Genomic DNA, 19,885 nt, shown 5'->3' on the forward strand with positions numbered 1-19,885 from the left:
AACCCCGTCTCTACTAAAAATACAAGATTAGCCGGGCGTGGTGGCGCATGCCTGTAATCCCAGCTACTTGGGAGCTGAGGCAGGAAAACTGCTTGAACCCGGGAGGTGGAGGTTGCAGTGAGCCGAGGTTGCGCCATTGCACTCCAGCCTGGGCAATAAGAGCGAAACTCCACCTGAAAAAAAAAAAAAAAAAAAAAAAAAAAAAAAAAAATATATATATATATATATATATATATATATATATATACACACACACACACTAGTGATATGCTACTGACAGTTATCTCCCTTCTCCCTTTCAACACATCCTTGGCATGGCCAAAGACATACTCTTCCCAGTCCATCAGGAAACCTCGAGGAAATGTACCCTGAGTATGGATGTATGTCTGGGTTTAGGTGGAGCCACCTTTTGACCTGGACTCAGTCTCAGGTTGATGGGAATTAGTGTAGTCACTTCCCTTTCTCTGTGCCTCAACTATGTAAATGGTTAAACAGGGAGTCCCAGTTCTGTCTGCCTCCCTTGCTAGGCAGCTCAGAAGGATGGTAGAGTTTTAAAGTAGAAGTCTGTGCAGTGTCTGAGTTTGGACATCTGAAAGTAGAGTACGGATCCTTCTGAGTGTTGCTAATGGAGGAATGGATTGGTCAAGAATGGAGCTTGAGGCTGGGTGTGGTGGCCCACACCTGTAATCCCAGCACTTTGGGAGGCCAAGGCAGGTGGATCACCTGAGGCCAGGAGTTCCAGACCAGCCTGGCCAAGATGGTGAAACCCCATCTCTACTAAAAATGCAAAAATTAGCCAGGCGTGTTGGCACATGCCCGTAATCCCAGCTGCTTGGGAGTCTGAGGCAGAAGAATTGCTTGAAGCTGGGAGGCGGAGGTTGCAGTGAGCCGAGATAGTGCCACTGCACTCCAGCCTGAGTGACAGGAGCAAAACTCCATCTCAAAAAAAAAAAAAGAAAAAATGGAGCTTGAGAAGGCCCTATTGAGCCTCCTGCCAGGAAATTTGCTGGGTGGGGAGTGGGGTGTGCAGTCAGCTGGTGCCGAGCGCTCATGCTAATGGCATTCAGCATCTTCCTTTGGTTAGTGCGTTTCAACCTTGTGACTCCCCTGCTGCTCCTTCCTCAAGGGAGGGACCATGTCAGCCCATTCAGTGACAGGCTGCTATGACAGGAGAGTATTTTGTTCCACAGACACCAATGAGTGCAGCGTCAACAACGGAGGCTGTCAGCAGGTCTGTGTGAACACAGTGGGCAGCTATGAATGCCAGTGCCACCCTGGGTACAAGCTCCACTGGAATAAAAAAGACTGTGTGGGTAAGGGGAACTGAGGCACAGACTCAGACAGCAGGCTGGCCACTGGCCCAGAGGCAGTGCAGTTCTGCGTGCTCCCACGTCCCACCTGACCGTCCCTCCACTGACTTCCCCACCAGCTGCAGCAACTGTTCTTTAAATAGTTCAAAAACAGGAGATACTTTGCAGGATCTTTGGTGTTTCCTTCTGTGCTTCTGTGTAGGTTGGAACTCACTTCTGTTTTCCTGGTTGCTTTTCTGCATGAAGAAATGGCGTATCAGGGGCTCCTTTCCCTTGGTGGGAATAAGGCCTAGCATCTATGTTCTGTGCCGGGCATCAGCTCTACCTTCTTTTCTTGGGGCCTTTGGTGCATGGGACTCAAACATCCTTGTCACACTTGGAAATGTCCTTCTCTTTCTGTAAGTGTCTGTTTTGTCCTGTCTAGAAGTGAAGGGGCTCCTGCCCACAAGTGTGTCACCCCGTGTGTCCCTGCACTGCGGTAAGAGTGGTGGAGGAGACGGGTGCTTCCTCAGATGTCACTCTGGCATTCACCTCTCTTCAGGTGAGTGGGGCCCAGTTCCCGGGGCAGGTGCTCACGCTGGGGCCAGGCCTCTCTGGCCTCCAGGTGTTAGATTCCCTCAAAGGGCTTCCAGGTCCTCCACCAGATGCCCCGACCACCATGCTTTGAGAGGTCCATGCTTTGAGACCCCATATGCTGGGCATTTTTCTAGTGGCCCATGTGGAGTGGGGTGTGGGGAGAGTTTAGCTGCTACCAGCATAGCCTGTGACCTTGCTTATGCATTTGACAATTCACATTCTGTCTGTCAGGACTGCAAGGGGCCTACTCTGTCACCTGCGGCTCTTCCTCTCCTCTCAGGAACAAACAACAAAAATCAAATGACTCTGCTTTTGGGGGTAATTACCAAATCTGCGTGTTCTCTCTGGGGGCTCACTGTGTTCAAGGGGCTTCATTCATGGGGTGCTGTTCTTGGACGTTGGCTTTTTTTTCTCTTAATTTCCTTGATGCTGTGAGCATGTTCCAGGGTGTTGTTGCCTGCAGTCCTGGTGCCCGGAATGTGACTCTCCCATGTAACAGATACTTACTGCGTGGCCACTGTGTGTTAGGAGGGTGTGGTCAGCCCTGGTGGGTCATCATCCTGGGCAGAGGCCCACAGAACTCCAGGACCAGCAGGCTGTACTCCAGAGCACCTCAAAGGCCCAGGGAATGTGCCTGGGGCACATGGTGTGGATAGAAATAGGCAAAGCAGGGGCAGCAGGGATTCTGTGCCGAGAAAGGGGCCCAAACCCTTTCCTGTTTGTCAAAAGATGAAGAATGAAATCCAAGGTTTTTAGGAGGCTGTGTCCTCCCGGATATAGACGCCTTTGTCATTATGTCATCAGAACACCTGAATGAGGTTCATATTACATCCTGATGTTCATATAACATATATGAGCAAAGCTAGAGACTCAAAGCAAGACAGTACAGCTTGCATGTGTTGACTGAGCAATTCAAATATGCCAGCTACCATAGTACATGTATTAACTGACTTAAGCCATACTACAACCCTCTGGGGAAATTTTACTATTATTCTCATTAACCAGATGAAGAAACTGAGGCTCAGAGAGGTGAAATAACTTACTCAAAGTGGTTTAGATAAGAAATAGGGGAGCCGGGATTTGAACCCAGGCAGTCTGGGTCCAGAGTCTCAAGCACTATCCTTCACTGCCCCTTTCAATGCACGTTTGGACTCAGCCAGGGCATACATCATGGTCTGTTTCACCAAATCCCTCAGTGACAGTTCCTTGGTGATTTGGGCCACCCCAAGGGTGGGCAAGCAAATAGCTAATAGCTATGCAGTTATCACTATGTACCAGGCAAGGAGCTAAACATTTTCCTTTTTTTAAATGCATTATCTCATTTTATCCTTACAACAGCCTGGTAATATAGGTACTATAATTATGCCTATTTTACAGATGAGGACACTGAAGCTTAGGGAGATTAAGTAACTTGCTCAAGTTCTCACCACAACTTAAAAGAGCTATAGGGCATTGACTCCAGAACCTACCGTATGGTTAAGACTGACTGACCCTGGGAGGAGAACAGAATTTTGCACATCAGGCCTTCAAAGTGGGACCCTCACTCCCTCTCAGACCTCAGAGCCTAGCCATGTTTAGTGAGTGCCATCTGTGTCTGGAACGACAGCTCCCTCAGCCCTGTCCTCCCACGACAGGCTTGTTTAGGAAAATCTGCCCTTCACCATTTCGCCAAACGGGCTTATCCAGATTTGAACTGGGGGATTCTGGCCTTCTTTCTCAGGAAGGCACAAAAATGACTTCATGTTTTATTTCACCGTGGAGGCTATTTTTGACCCTCAGTTTTAGATAGATAGATAGATAGATAGATAGATAGATAGATAGATAGAGATAATTTTTTTTTGTTTGTTTGAAATGGAGTCTCATTCACTCTGTTGCCTAGGCTAGAGTGCAGTGGTGCAATCTCAGCTCACTGCAACCTCCACCTCCTGGGTTCAAGCAATTCTCCTGCCTCAGCCTCCCGAGTAGCTGGGATTACAGGCATGTGCCACCATGCCCGGCTAATTTTTGTATTTTTAGTAGAGATGGGGTTTCACCATGTTGGCCAGGCTGGCCTCTGTTATATTTGAACACTGGATTTGCTCTTCACATGAGGTGGTAACTGCAATTTTAGGAGGCTCCTGGTGGCCCCAGTCCAGGGCAATGGGCACTCCATGATCTAAGCCACTCTTGGCCTCAGGGTAGGAGAGGGGCTCAGGGTGTGCTGTATGTGGTGGGAGCCGCCAATGGACAGCTTGCTGCTTCCCATCTGGTGTCTCCATTCCTTTGCCTCTGAAGGTAACATCTCTCACTTGTTTCTTTCTGAAGATGTCGCCACCATCAGGACAAGTGTAACCTTTAAGCTAAATGAAGGCAAGTGTAGTTTGAAAAAGGCTGAGCTGTTTCCCGAGGGTCTGCGACCAGCACTACCAGGTATGGAATCAGATGGTTGGTGTAGGGAGCTTGCCTGCATGTGGGAAGGGGCCTGCAGCCAGCCGAGCTGGAAGTCCATGGGGGCCAGGGGCTGTCCAGCCGATCCAAGCACACTGCAGATGGAACTGAACCATCCAGAACTTCCAGGGACTCATCTCAAGAGGAAGAAGAGCATAACCTAGCAGCTTGTGTAGTTCTGGGGTCACACTTCGGGGCTTCCTTTGCATGGTATAGTTGGTGAGGCTCTGGGGAAACCCACGAGTTCACAGAAGTCAATAAGGGCTTCAGATGAATTAGCAATTTGTGATCATATTGGGTTAAATTTTCTAGATCTCAGATTTTGCTTGAAATATAAGCCAAAGAAATGAAAAAAGGTTTGGCTCAGAAAGGATAACTTTGATGAACAAAGATCTAATATCCATCTTTCCTGCTGGGTCTAGTTTTTGGAAGCTGTGACCCCATTGGCTTCAGCAAAGCAAAAACCATCCAAGTAGAACTGGCCTTATTGAGAAGGGCAGAATCTAACATTCCTTTTTCTTTCCCAACACACATTTCCAGTATTATTTTATAGAATTCTTTTGGAAATTAAAAATAAAAAGGATCAGGATTCATGTATTGGGGAGGCTTCTTTTCCCAATCTACTCTCAAATCACACAGACAAATAAACCTAAAGCTCACTCTAGTCACTTTTGACTACCTATTTTAAGTAAGTAATTTTAAGTCACTTGGTACCTCCATTTGATGGAATATTATGCAGCTATTAATTCTATGTTTTCCAAGAATGTTTAATGACGCAGGAAAATGGTCTTGTTATAATGCTGAGATGTAAAGCAGGAGAGAAACATTTTGTATATCTAATACAATCCAAATTGTGTAAGAAAAACTGTGGTAGAAGAAACAGAAAGAAAACTCACCATATCATTAGTAGTGGTTACATCTGAGTGGGAGGATGATGGGTAATTTTAATTTTTTTTCTGCATTTTCCAAATTAACCATAGTGAGCATTTATACTTTTAAACCTCAGGGGTGGAGGGAGGGGCCATTGCTTAAAAGTAGATTTGAACCAGTCGTGGTGCCTCATACCTGTGATCTCAGCACTTTGGAGGCCAAGGCAGGCAGATTGCTTGAGTTCAGGAGTTCGGGAGCAGCCTGGGCAACATGACAAAACCCCATCTCTACAAAAACTATAAAACAATTAGCCGGGCCTAGTGGTTCGTGCCTGTAGTCCCAGCTACTCAGGAGGCCAAGGCGGGCGGATCACTTGAGCCCAGGAGGTTGAGGCTGCAGTGAGCTGTGTTGACACCACTGCACTCCAGCCTGGGCGACGGAGAGAGACCCTATCTCAATAGAATGAAATAAAATATATACAATGATAAAAATAGACTTGGCCTATAGTTTACTTAATGGGATTATACTAGTGTTAATGTCTTAGTTTTGATAAATGTATGATGTTAACGTTAGGGGAGACTGAGTGAAGGTTATGTGGGAACTCTATACTATCTTAGCAACTTTTCTATAAATCTACTTATTTCAAAATGAAAAGTTAAAAAAATACATATGGAAACATTGAAAGGGAAAAAGATTTAAAATGAGAATCTGTTCAATTTAAGATTTGAAGTTACTCTTTTGAAAAAGTAAGATAAATCTTTAGGGGAAAAATGTAGAGAAGAAATAAATTTGCCTCCTTCCTGTGACCCCTGCTGACCTATGGCTTGAATGTCCTTGTCATGTTAAAGAAGAATCTGATACAGGTAATACTTCATTTCAGTAAAGATTTTGAAATAGAGACAAGTTCATGGAGTGGATGATACGTGGACCTGCTCTTTGGTGAGGGTTAACAGATTCACTGGAAACCATGGTGAGAGGGGAGAGAGCCAAGTCAGGAAGAAGGATGTGCAGAGCCCTGTCATGCAACACTTCCACTCTCATCCTAGATGCCTTCACAATATTGTTTGGTTCTGTTGATGCTTTGTGCCATTTATTGCTCCTGGTTATTTAAAAATGAGACATCACTGCTGACGGGTGTTCCAGCTTTCCCTTCAGGTTAGAAGGTCAGTTTGCCTGAAAGCAGTAGTTGGTTTCCTTTCCACTCTTGTGCTCATTCGTTATTTGAAGCCTCAGCCCCTGCTCGGCACATCCAGCTTTACGCAAACTAACTGTGAGAATGTAAGCACATGTTAGCAAACCGTCAGTAAGGAATGCAAGACAACCCCTGGTTCTTGTCTTCCACATATGTGGCTAGTCAGTTGGAAACATCTACCATTTATTCGTGAAAAGAATTTTCAAGAGCTAAATTGTAAAGTTGTATAGAAGGCAAAATTAAAATGTCTTCAAAATTAAAATGTCGTTGTGCTCCAAGTTAAGGGTTTGCAGTGTCTTGGCATCTGGAGAGAATCACTTAGTCCCTTGAGAGTTGTTTTAATGAAATGTTTACTGAGCTCTAGCAAATGTTCAGCTGAGTGCTTTGCCAGGATTTGGCTTCCGATAATTTTGTTTCTTCATACAGACAAGCACAGCTCAGTAAAAGAGAGCTTCCGCTACGTAAACCTTACATGCAGCTCTGGCAAGCAAGTCCCAGGAGCCCCTGGCCGACCAAGCGCCCCTAAGGAAATGTTTATCACTGTTGAGTTTGAGCTTGAAACTAACCAAAAGGAGGTGACAGGTTGGTTTGAAAACAGTCTGCATTGCCAGGCTTCTCATGGCTTGCTGCTTATTTCTTTGCCTTTCACTTTTTATCATTCTTGGGGGAAAAATAATGCAAACACTGAAGTATCTCCTGTTTTTTTTCACCCCGAAACTAAACTGAATTGGTTTGGAACCTGATGATTTTCTCTGCTTCATAAAAACCCAAAGCCACCATTTTGATCCACAAATTTCTGTTTGAATCAAATGCTGCCCAGCCTGCTAGGTGCCCCCTCCAGGTTTCTCCCCATTCGGTCCACAGGGAGCTCGGGGTGCTGGTAGGGCCTGCAGTTGATCTGGCCATTGTCACACGCTGCAGCCTGATCTCCTCCCGCACTGCTGTCCCTCTTGTTTCTGTAGCTTCTTGTGACCTGAGCTGCATCGTAAAGCGAACCGAGAAGCGACTCCGTAAAGCCATCCGCACGCTCAGAAAGGCCGTCCACAGGGAGCAGTTTCACCTCCAGCTCTCAGGCATGAACCTCGACGTGGCTAAAAAGCCTCCCAGAACACCTGAACGCCAGGCAGAGTCCTGTGGAGTGGGCCAGGGTCACGTAGAAAACCAATGTGGTGAGTGGCCTGGGACATTCTTGCTAACAGAACAGCCTTGGGCTCCATAAACACTCAGGGTAACCAAAAGCAAGTCTGGCCCATCCTCCCTTCTCAGGGCTCACTTTAGAGCACAGTCCGGGCAGTGCTTCTGTTTCAGTAACTGTTGCATTTGTGTCTGTCGTCCCTGCTAGGCCCAGAGCTCCCTGGGGTGAGACTGATCTCATTCACCTCCCTGTCCTCAGCGCCTGGCATAGTATCTGGCTTGTGGTGGGCACTAAAATGTTGGTTGACTTGAGGAACAGGAAAGAAGTGGCAAGGTTGATGAGAAGAGGGGATGTTGCCCTTTACAGGTCTGAGGGATGGCGGTCTTCCCTGGCTGGGGCAGGGCTGCAGGGGTAAGGCACCCTCGAGCCTTCTCCACACTCTGTCATCAAAGCTATTCTTATGGTCTCCCTCTGGCTTGACAAACTATAGCAATGAATAAGCTCCTGTCCATAGTTCTGTGCAGAGGCAAAGCTAGGGGGCTGCTTGTCTGCCTTATGAGACCCAGAGCCTCAGCCCAGGGCTCCTAATAGTGTCAGTTCCATTGCATGGGTTGTGTTGGTGGTGGTGTTTCAGAATTAAATTTGAGACCTGGCACTTGAGCAATATCAGTTCTGTCTCTCTGATAAAGCTAGCAAGAGGGTCCAGGACACGAGGTTCTAGGATGGTCAGTTTAGAGATCTGTCACAAGGGACTCTTCTGGGCAATTATAGGAGATTTTATCTGAAAAGTCTTAGATGGGAAAAATTGGGGTCTCACTTTATAGTAATAATGATAATGATTTATTGAGTTCTTATCTGTCACAAGCATAACAGTAAGTCTCATGTCTGCATTATCTCAATTAATCCTAACAGTAACCTTCCCAGGTAGGTATTATTACCTATATTTAACAGCTGAAGCTTACAGCATTAAGTTCTCTTGCTCAAGATCACGCTGATGTTCTGATTGCAAAGCCTGTGCTCTGGTCCCAAGCAGGGTGAATTTCAGTAATTAGATTTCTCCAGGATAAACTGATGTCCTTTTCCTAAGTATCAGTAGAATCATGAGGCCCAAGCAATGAAGCTTAGCTAACGAGTAAGAATTTGTATTTCTAAATAAGCAAAGCTGAATCCAGGGGCACTTGTTCCAGAGAATTGTCAGCCTTAGGCCCAGAGCTCAGATTTGTTGCTTTTCCAAAACTTAGTGAAAATCAAGTGCAAAACCAAGTGTAGCTGTCTACAAGGGGCTGGTTTCCAGATAGTCTTGACTTTCATTCCAGCTGATTCTCTTAAAAAGAAACAAAGGGGAAAAAAGTAAAAACAGCCCAGCTGGTTGATCTGTTCTCATTTAAAATTCTAACAGTTCCAGTTTCCATACTAAAATACTGGTGAGAGTTGGCTGTGGCTGCCCTACTTTCCAGGATGAGTTGCAGAAACTGTCAGGGCCCTCCTGGCCTCTCAGGGTTACACTGCACCCCTCCCCCATCTGCTATCCTGTTGGGATGAGGTCTCATGGACTGGCCAGGGAGTCTTTGTGGCCAGTTAAAAAGTCAAGTAAACCTAGTGTCAAGGGCCCCATGGACTGGCTCCCAGTGAGGGTATCACTAATACTACCATGGGTATGGTCCTGGGGAGCAAAGGCCCAAGGATAAGGAGCCGGAGTTACTTAACAGGGGCTTCATGACCACAACAGCCTACGAAAGACACTCGAGGCCAGGCACGATGGCTCACACCTGTAATCCCAGCACTTTGGGAGGCCAAAGTGGGCAGATCACGAGGTCAGGAGACTGAGACCATCCTGGCCAACATGGTGAAACCCCGCCTCTACTAGAAAATAAAAAAAATTAGCTGGGCATGGTGGCATGTGCCTATACTCCCAGCTACTTGGGAGGCTGAGGCAGGAGAATCCCATGAACCAGGGAGTTGGAGGTTGCAGTGAGCCGAGATCTTGCCACTGCACTCCAGCCTGGGCGACAGAGCAAGACTCCATCTCAAAAAAAAAAAAGACACTCGGTAGAGGGTTTGTGTAGCTGTGGTGGTGTGTGAATGTGTCCCTGAGATGCTTGTCATGCTAAATTAGGTTTGATTTGTTTCTAGGGGAGCCAATGTGTCTTGTCTCAGGAGCTCCCTCAAACACTGGATGAATTTTGTAGCCCTCACGGCATCAAATCAGGTCCAGGTCTGACAGCAATGTTGAAGATTTTACCATGCAGAGAAAACAGCTCAAGGAGTTACCAGTGACATTCCTTTTTGCTGCTGAGGGAGGAAGTGGGTATAAAGAAGTGTCAGGTGTGTTAATTAGAAAGGCTTTTTATCCAGCAGGCAGCATGTGGCATAGGCAAGGCTGTGTGTGTGTGTGTGTGTGTGTGTCTGTCTGTCTGTCTGTCTGTCTTCTAGTCCTGGTCTATTTGATGGTGTTAGGACTTCATAAAGACCAGGCTTGCTGATGTTTTCTGAGCTCTGGATGGTACAGACAGTGGAGACAAGCTTAGGATACTTCCTTTTAGAAATGATTTTCAGTATCTGCAGAAAAGAGCTCAAAAAAAAAAAAATGGAGTCACTTCCATCTCTCCTAGGGGGAGAGATGGAACCATTATGTTTATCTTTTTAAATATTTTAAATTTAGTTTTCAATTATGAAAGTAGTGCCTGTTTCAAATGGCACGGAAATGTATACAGTAAAGATGAAAGTTCTCTCCACAGCTCCCTAATCCAACTCCCCAGCAGTAATCACTGTTATAGTTTGCTGTGTTATTTTTCCACAACTGTTTTTATGCACATATAAAAAGGACATTTTATATATTCATTCAATAAATATTTATTGAGCACCAACTGTGTGCCAGGTACCATTCTAGATATCAGGAATCCAGCAATAAAGAAACAAGCAAACATCTCAGCCCTCACAGAGTTTGCAATTTTAGAGGAAGAAGGTAGACAACCAACCAATAAATGAGGAAAGATACTACTACCATGTAGCAGAGGGCGACAGGGATATGGAGAACAGGGCTGCAGGGAAGTGGAATGGAAAGTGCCAGGCCAAGGTGAGGGGTGAGGGATGAGGAGCATACTCCCCCAAAGTGTAGACTGTGGTCAGGGAAGGCCTCATTGCAAAGTGTCATTTGGGCAGAGACGCAAAGGACAGCAAGAAGCAAGCTATGGAGATATCTGGGGGAAGAGAGTTTCAGGCAAAGAGAACAACAAATAGGAAAACCCCAAGGTACTTGAAGGAAGGCCAGAAGGACGAGAGCTGAGAGAGGCAGGGAGGGAGAGCAAGGGCAGAGCAGTAGCAGAGGGAAAGGAAGCCAGTGGAGGGCTTTGAGCAGAGGAGTAACTGACGTGTTTTCAAAAGATAACTTTGGCTACTGTGTTGAAAATCGACTGTAGGTTTACGTATGAATAAACATTTTTTTTTTTTTAAATAGGCTGGGTGCAGTGACTCACATCTGTAATCCCAGCACTTTGGGAGGCCGAAGTGGGAGGATCACTTCAGGCCGGGAGTTCAATACTAGTTTGGGCAACATAGTGAGAGACTGTCTCACTACGTTGGTTGGTAGCACCTGTAGTCCCAACTACTCAGGAGTCTAAGGCGGGAGGATCATCTGAGTCCAGGAGTCCGAGGCTGCAGTGAGCTATGATTGTGTCACTGCACTGCAGCCTGGGTGGCAGACCAAGAGCCTATCTTAACAAAATAAAAAACAAATATCAATACAATTTGAATAGTGCTATGTATTGTTTTTAAACTGTAGTTAGATCAAGAACATCTCTCTAACATGATAGTGGAGTGACCTCATTTCTTTTATAGCTTCCCAGGCTGTATTTGTTTGAAGACACCAGTATTGATTAGCCCTACCCCTATTGGTGAACATAGAAGTTATTGCTAATTTTTCTATTGCAAACAGTGCTCAGTGAATATCATTCTTTGTACACATGGCCAATATTTCTGAAGGATAGACTTGTAAAAGTACAATGGCCGACTCAAAGAACTTGCATATTTAAAGCTTTAATAGATACTGCCAAATTACTTTCCCAAAAGATCATACCTATGCATGTCGCTTCCAACATTGGGGTGTTTATTGCCCTACATCTTTGCTAACATGGATTATTTATCATTGATCCTTTTCATTTTTGCAAATCTGGTAAGCAAAAAAATAGTCATTTTAACTTGGTTTTCTTTATTAGTTAGACTAAGCATGCTGTCGTATGCCTGTGGTCATTTGGATTCCTTCTTCTGAGAACATGTGTATTCTTTGCCTATTTTTGCATTGAACTGTTTGTCCTTTGAATAGCATTAAAAAATAAATTTTAAAGTCCCAGTTTACACCAGAGAAAATAATCACTTCTGACCAATTGTATATTTTCTTTCTTATTGTTATTTTATATAGTAAAGTTTCATTAATTTGGCATTTGGGGACTTTGGGGACAGCCTGCTCTCCAAGTGACCTTTGTACCATCTGTGATCAATTTTAGCAAGATGGCAAAAAAAAAAAAAAAAAAGATTATAGTCTCCAAGGAACAAATTTCTTAAGCTCTATAGTACTTCATAAAGTTCTTCATGTCTAAAGAAAATTAACTATATGACATGGATGTCTAGCTATTGTACTTTCATAATACCAGCTAAAAGATAAATTATTTAAGAAATACACTGGATAATATATATGTGTGTGTATGCATGTGTGTGTATATATGTATGTATGTATGTATTATATATACTGTATTTGGTTGTTTTTAAAACTTGCTGAGATTTTTAGAAGAAACAATCCAGACAACTGGCAGACTGGGAAGTATTTTAGTGCCTGGGTTCTTGAGAGACTAGGAACATTTAATTCCTTTTGTAACAGCTTACTGCTGTTCATCTGCAGCAACTGAGAAAAATTAATTCAGCAGTATTAATTGAGTACCATTTCTGTCCACTCTGTGTGCTTGGGATGAGGCAATAAGAACATAATAATCAAAGGGCCTATTCTCATGAAGTTCACATTGTAACAGAGGAAAACAGAAATTAAAAAGTAAAGTGATGATTTCAAAAGCTTAAGTGCTATGAAGAGAATAAAACAGAGAGGATTGGAGGGAGGGTTACTCTCCATAGGGTGGCCAGGGAAGGGTCTCGGAGCGAGTGACTAGGAGCAAATGGTCAAGCACTAAGGCCTGAGTGAGGGGAAGCAGCTGGCGTGCAACACACTCATGGTGGGGCCCGGTGGGGTGCGGGGGAGCCCCCTGATGGGGGAGGATCAGCAAATCCAAAGGGCCTAAGGCAGGAAGGAGCTGGGCATTTTCTTCTTCTTTAAAATTATTATTATTCCATTTTTTAGAGATGGGGTCTTGCTATGTTGCTCAGGCTGGTCTTGAACTCCTGGGTTCAAGTGATCCTCCCACCTCAGCCTTTGAGTAGCTGGGATTAAAGGCGTGAGCCTCTGTGTCTGGCTCAGATATTCTATTCTGAATTCTTTCAAAATTGAGAAATGATTTGGAAATGATCAGGCAGAGATTTCCTTTCTTGTTTAAACTGAGGAAAATATAAAATCTGTATTAGCACTATAGACCAGTATTAGACTAATATTTAACACACAGACCGAATAGGAAATTCTTTTAATTAAAAAAGTTTTAAAAACATAATTTAGTAAAGTGTTGACATGTATTGAACACTTACACTGTGTTCAGCCCTGTGCTAAGTACTTTACCTATATCATCTAATTTAATCCTCATCCCAAGTCTGTATTAACTCATCCCTTTTTACACATAAAGAAACTGAGACACAGGATGACGAGCATTTTCCACAATGTCACCCAGCATGTAAGTGTTGCAGAGGCAGGATTGAAATCCAGATCTGATTTGAGTCTATTCTTTTTTTTTTCTGAAGACAGTCTTGCTCTTGTCTCCCAGGCTGGAGTTCAGTGGCGTGATCTCAGCTCACTGCAACCTCTGCCTCCCAGGTTCAAGCGATTCTCCTGCCTCAGCCTCCTGAGTAGCTGGGATTACAGGTGCCTGGCACCACGCCTGGCTAATTTTTGTATTTTTAGTAGAAACGGATTTCACCATGTTGGCCAGGCTGATCTCAAACGCCTGACCTCAAGTGATCCACCTGCCTCGGCCTACTGGGATTACAGGTATGAGCTACTGCACCCGGCCATGAGTCTATATTCTTCTCAATGTGAATGCCCTCACCTCTCCTGGGTACAGCCTGTGCCCTGGGACCATCTTACTCATGCTGCACTCATATGCATAGCCCTCCATGTACCAACTCTGTGGGGAGTGCTGAGGAGGCCTAGGTAAATAAGATGTTATCCACTGGGTCACACTTAACCCTCCAGGGAAGGGGCAGAGATGCCTTCCCCAAAGAGAGAAAGCCCACGCTGAGTTTTGAAGGATGCACAGATGATGGCTAAGTGGGGAGGAGTATTTAGCCCAAGGAACAGCCTTGGGAAATGAGGAAGAGCAAGGTGTGCACAGATGATTATTGACATGTCAGTGTCACTAAACCTGGAGTGCCAGGTAGGATGTGGTGGACAACTAGGCTAATGGGAGGGCACGGCCAACTCATGGAGACCTTGGATATGTTGCTAAGGAGCCTCAACTTTATCTCTAGGTGACGTGTTGCCATTGGAGGATTTACTTGGGAAGTGTCCAGGTCATATGTGTATTCTAGAAAGATCTCTCTGACTATACTGGAGGGAGCAGAATTAGAGGCAGAAAGACCAATCTGGGGGCTTTTGAATGTGTTGCCTATGAGATATTGAGAACATGCAGGTCCTAGATAGAGTAGAGAAACAGCAATGGGTTAGAGAAATATTTAAGAGGAAAAATGAGCAGCATTTGGGGATGACATGGATTGGGGACTGAGAAGAGGAAAGAGGTGGGCTGAGCTCAGAGGATTCTGATGTGGCCTGTGATCCTCGCACTTGCTTCCCATACATCCCTCATCTCACCCTGCCCTGTTTCATATGCAGGAGGCACTGAGAAAAAGCCAGGGGGTTGGTCGAATGATGAAATGAATGTGATCACTGGGGAAGAAATAATCAGAAGAGATTTATAGGAGAAGCAGGAAAAAAATAGGCTCTTGAGAGAGCATGAGAAAGGATGAAAAAGATACATAAAAGGAGGCTAAAGCCTGAATATTGAGTCAGAGAAACTGAGAGGAGTGCAGGAAGGCAAGGCAGGGAGGTTTTTGAGCCAGGGAGTGAAGCAATCAGAAAAAGAGTTTAGAAAGGTGCATCTGACGGTAGAATGGAAAGGGTGGAGGCAGGGAGGGACAGAAAGCCAAGGGAATCTTGGAAGGTTACTGCAGCAATCCAAATAAGAGACGGTGAGGATCTAAGGGACATTCGTGCCATGGGGACGAAGAATAGGGGATAGAAAGAAGGGACACAGCTGTAAGATGCTGCCACTGAGTGACAGGGCAGTGAGGAGAGAAGCTAGGGAGAGCTGTGATTTGGAGCCTTGGTGACTGGGAGAATAGAGATGCTTCTATAAGAGGAGTAAAGCCAGCGGCCAGGGAGAGAAGTGCTCCTTGGGCAACAAGGTTTCTAGGCAGAGGTGTCCATGGGTGTCTGGGAGTCTAGCGAAACAACTTCTTCTCTTCATGTCCAGCCTAACTTGCCTAATCCTGAGTCTGTCCACACAGGCTCAGACCTGCCTCCTGTTAAAATGGATTGGACAGCCCATGCCTCTAAGGCCATGCCTCTATCTTCCACTCAAGCTGGAGCCTGTCCTCTCTCAACTTCTTAAGAGTGTTGCCCCTGCTGTTGTCCCCATCGACCCCTCCCATCTCAGAATTCTTCTCCTCTGCTAGATCATTTCCAACATCACACAAACCCATCTCCTGTCTTAAAAACCAAACAAACCCTCCATTGACTTCACGCATCTCTATAGCTACTGCCTCATTTCTGTGTCCCCCATTCTGTGTAGAACGAAACTCTTTGAAGGAGCCATAGTCATACTGTCTTTGCCTCCTTACCTCCCATTTCTCTTCAGTCTGATTTTCATGCCCAACCTCTCCACAGAAACGTTTTCCAAGATTCCTAACCACCTTTGTGATGCCGATTCCAGTTGCCTTTCCTCACTCCTCATGAGGCATCCTCTCTGCTGATCACTCCCTCTCCTGGAAACACTTTCTTCCTATGGGTTTCAGACACAACACACTTCTGCTTCTCCATACCTCACTGGCTGCTCCCTTTTCATTTTCAATGCTGGTTCCAGTTCCTCCCCTACTTTCTGATTATCCTAGGTCTGAATCCTTCATCCCCTCCTCTGTCTTCACACTCTCCTTGGTGACCTTACCCAGTGCCATAGCTTTAAATACCACCACATGCTGGCGATTCTGAAACTGCCCTCTCCAGCTCCTTTGTCCCAGAGATGTTGAACATTTAAGAATGCACACATACACATTCTCTCTCCCTCTAAGTAAAATATATATATGAATGTTTACTTATTTATAAACTATATACTTATACTATTGGCTAGTACACTATGTTCATCACAAATGACAGAACAAGATAAAGATTAAATAAACAAATTTAAAAATAACTGGCTAGCATCTTAAGGTAGAATCTTTACAGTTGGGCGAGGTTCATTATTGACAGTGGTGGTCGCAAATCCATTTGTCATGTAGTCTTTTTGACTATTGCTAGTGCTTTAGGTGAACTCTTGACAGACTGGATTAAATCGTAACTGTTTCTGTCTCATGATGTAGTCTGACAAAGAGCTAATACACTAGTGCCCCCTTACAGGCAGTTTTGCTTTCTGTGGTTTCAGTTACCTGGGTCAACCATGGTCCAAGAATATCAAATGGAAAATTCCAGAAATAAACAATTCGTAAGTTTTAAATTGCCCACTCTTCAGAGTGCCGTGATGAAATCTCGTGTTGTCCTGCTCCATCCTGCCTGGGATATGAATCCTCCCTTTATCCTGCGTACCCACGGTGTATACCCTCCCCATCCTGCCTGGGATATGAATCTTCCCTTTATCTTGCGTACCCAAGCTGTGTACCCTCCCCCGTGTTAGTCACATAGTAGTCATCTCAGTTATCAGATTGACAGATCACAAGAAGGGTGAGTATGGTACTATAAGATACTTTGAGAGAGAGACCACATTCACATAACTTTTTATTATAATTAATATGTTGTGATAATGTTTTTATTTTATTATTATTGTTAATCTCTTGCTGTGCCTAATTTATAAATGAAACTTTATCATGAATAAGCACGCATAGGAAAACCCCTAGTGTATATAGGGTGTGGTACTCTCCGAGGTTCCAGGCACTCACTGGGGGTCTTGGATGGGAAACCTCCGCTCCACTGTGGACACGGGTGGCTGCTGTGCTAGGAACAGAAGATGCACCCACAGGCTCTCTCCTGTGGTGCAGACGCGGGTGGCTGCTGTGCCAGGAGCAGAAGATGCCCCACAGGCCCTCTCCTGTGGTGCGGACACGGGTGGCTGCTGTGCTAGAAGATGCCACGGGCCCTCTTCTGTGGTCTGGACGCGGGTGGCTGCTGTGCTAGAAGATGCTGCGGGCCCTCTCCTGTGGTGTGGACGCTCATGGCTGCTGTGCTAGGAGAAGATGCTGCGGGCCCTCTCCTGTGGTGCGGACGCGGGTGGTTGCTGTGCTAGGAGCAGAAGATGCGCCCACGGACACGCCTGTGGTGCGCATGGGCTCGCGTCACGTTTACGCCCTTCAGTCGGGTGTTCTTTCCAGGAATCCATCAAAGCTGCTTTCTATTTTGTGATGGTTAGTTTAGTTAAAAACACGATAATATAGGTCAGGACATCTCATTACCCAGGCATAGCTAAGCTGTAACTGTTCTCTATGCATTGAGAGGCGAGAGTCAGTCAGTGCCTTGCGCCCGAGTTGTGGGTGCCAGTGCTTCTCTTTTCTTGGCGACCCTGGCTCCTCACATGTGTCTTGTGCCTCACAGAGATGGAGACTGGCTGGGAGGCTGTTCTTACACCATATTCTAAACCAGAGGAGCTTCGTTTGTTTCTTATTTTAGGTGAAAATTCGTAGGCATGGGTGTAGAAATGTGCTCCCACCCGGTGGATCATCTTGTCAACCCCTGAGGTGTAGTATTCCGCCTCAGAGACCAACAGTAGAACCCGTGCCTTCTTAGTATCCGCACTTGGATGGCCAACTGGCATCTCAAACTCAGTGTTTCCAAACAAAGCTTTTTAACCTCCCAAGCATCAAATCAAATCAAACCAGCATCTCAGTAAGGGGCACCTCGCCTCACCCATTTGCTTAAGTCGAAAGCCTGAGTCATCTTGACCTCTCCCTTTCTGTCGCGTTCCTCATCCAGTCCGTGTGCAAATCCTGTCAGCTCTGCCTTCAGGTAATTTCCTTTATCGGACCAGTTTTCTCCTCCTCCGTTATTATTACTGCTCTGTTTCAAGCCACCATCATCTCTAGCTCAGTCTGTTGTACCAGGCTCTGAATTGTTCTCCTCAGCCTTGCCTGGCCTCCGTCTGTTCTCCACACAGCAGCCAGGACATCTCTTAAAAACATAGATCAGGCTGGGTACAGTGGCTCACTTTGGGATGCCGAGACAGAGGACCCCTTGAACCCAGGAGACCCTATCTCTACAAAAAGTTAAAAAATTAGCTGGGCATGGTGGTGCAAGCCTGTAATTCCAGCTACTCAGGAGGCTGAGGTGGGAGGATCACTTGAGCCCAGGAGGTCGAGGCTGCATTGAGCCATGATCACTCCAGCCTGGGTGACAGAGCGCAACCCTGTCTCCTAAACAAAACAGAAAAGAAAAGAAAAACTAAATCAGATTGTGTCACTCCCCCATTTCAAACCTCCAACATACTTTGAGTAAGGTCTAATTTCCTTACCACGGGCTTCAAGCACCCAAGTGATCTGGCCCTTGCTTGCTTTTTAAAGTTCATCTCTTATTGCCCTACACCCTTATGCTGTGTTCCTACTACACTGCACTTCTTGCTATTAGGCAATCTCATTGCAAGGCTATTTCCTGTTTTTGTTGTCGTTGTTTTTTTGTTTGTTTTGTTTTTGTTTTTTGTTTGTTTTTTAGACAGGGTCTTGCTCTGTCACCCAGGCTGGAGTGCAGTGGTGTGATTTTGGCTCACTGCAACCTCTGCCTTCTGGGCTCAAGCTATCCTCCCACTGGCGTGCACTACCATGCTCAGCTAACTTTTTAAGGTGATTTTGGAAAGACGAGGTCTCACTATATTTTCCAAGCTGGTCTTGAACTCTGGGCTCAAGCAGTCCTCCTGCCTCAGCCTCCCAGTGTGCTGGGATTACAGGCGTAAGCCACAGCACCCAGCCTATTTCCCACATTTTATTCTGGTCTCTGTTCAGAAAGGCCTTTCTTGGCCACACTTCTAAAATAGCATACATACAAACTCCATCCCTACCCCTTCTTTGTCCTCTTACCCTGTTTTCCTTTTCTTCATCATACCACTACTTGCATTCTATTACATATTTATTTGCTTGCTCATTGAGATTTATTGCTCATTTATTTACTGCCCTGAGAACCCCATTAGAACAGGGTCATGTCTCTCTTCTCTGTTGTGTCTCCAGCTCCTAGAATGGTACTCAGCACATAATGAGTGCTCAATAAGTACTTACTGAATGAATGAGTAAATGAATCTTCACAGGGACAACAGATGAAATCCCAAGGATAGTAGATAACATTAAGAGAAAAGAGGGCAAAGGGCAAATCTTTGGAGAAATATTTAAATGGAGGGCAAAAGAGGCACTCTAAAGGAAGTGAAATTTCAGCTCCAGTTAACTAGGCATGAAAAGAACATAGTGTGCATTTGGGAACCCAATAATGAAGAAGGCATCAAGCTGGGCTCATTTCTCTGCCTCAGCTATAGGAATGTTTTTAAAGAGCAAACCTGAGCACAGGTCAAAAACCTGGACAATGAAAAATCATTCTCCCAGCCCAAGATGGCACTGTCCCCTGTTATCCTGGGGGCAGTCATTTAAAGAGAGCTCAAACCGGGATCCTGAGGCCAGCTCTGCCTGGGGCACCAGCGCCTCTGAACTGGGACAAAGCAGCAGCCCAGGGGCACCCTGGGAATCGGAGTGGGCTGCTCGTGGCTCTTCTTCAGAAGTCAAGGCGTGATTCTTAAGAAAGCAGTCAAATGCTAGAGGGTGACCCCTTTTATTAGGTTCATCATCTTAGCCACAGAGAGACCATAGTGTTTGTCCATAGCCTGAAATACTCAAAGGCCACAGTGCTGAGAAAAGGCCGAGGCTTGAGGCCTCTTTGTCGCCATTAATCCTCATCCTGCTGGTCTGTCCCTTTTGCATCAGAAAAGCTTTCTCGTATCTTTTTTAAAGAAGGAGAAAAAACAGCTGTGTGGGATTTGAGAATGAGATTTTAAT

General features: G+C 45.4%; 1 protein-coding gene across 12 annotated transcripts in view; it reads left to right on the plus strand.

The window, feature by feature from the left end:
• Window positions 1-19,885, plus strand: part of SCUBE2 (signal peptide, CUB domain and EGF like domain containing 2) — a 115,903-nt gene that overhangs the window by 67,546 nt on the left and 28,472 nt on the right. For 7 of the 12 annotated variants that reach the window (XM_054524696.2, XM_054524697.2, XM_054524698.2 and 4 more), the window contains 6 exons: window positions 1,191-1,313; window positions 1,735-1,851; window positions 2,118-2,204; window positions 4,191-4,295; window positions 6,802-6,957; window positions 7,338-7,544. In XM_054524696.2, coding sequence (XP_054380671.1) covers window positions 1,191-1,313; window positions 1,735-1,851; window positions 2,118-2,204; window positions 4,191-4,295; window positions 6,802-6,957; window positions 7,338-7,544 — 795 coding nt within the window. The remainder of the gene's footprint in view (window positions 1-1,190; window positions 1,314-1,734; window positions 1,852-2,117; window positions 2,205-4,190; window positions 4,296-6,801; window positions 6,958-7,337; window positions 7,545-19,885) is intronic. The other 5 variants (XM_054524701.2, XM_054524695.2, XM_002822047.5 and 2 more) reach the window with 3 other exon arrangements.

The sequence above is a fragment of the Pongo abelii genome, chromosome 9, assembly GCF_028885655.2.
Source record: "Pongo abelii isolate AG06213 chromosome 9, NHGRI_mPonAbe1-v2.0_pri, whole genome shotgun sequence".
Lineage (NCBI taxonomy): Eukaryota > Metazoa > Chordata > Mammalia > Primates > Hominidae > Pongo > Pongo abelii.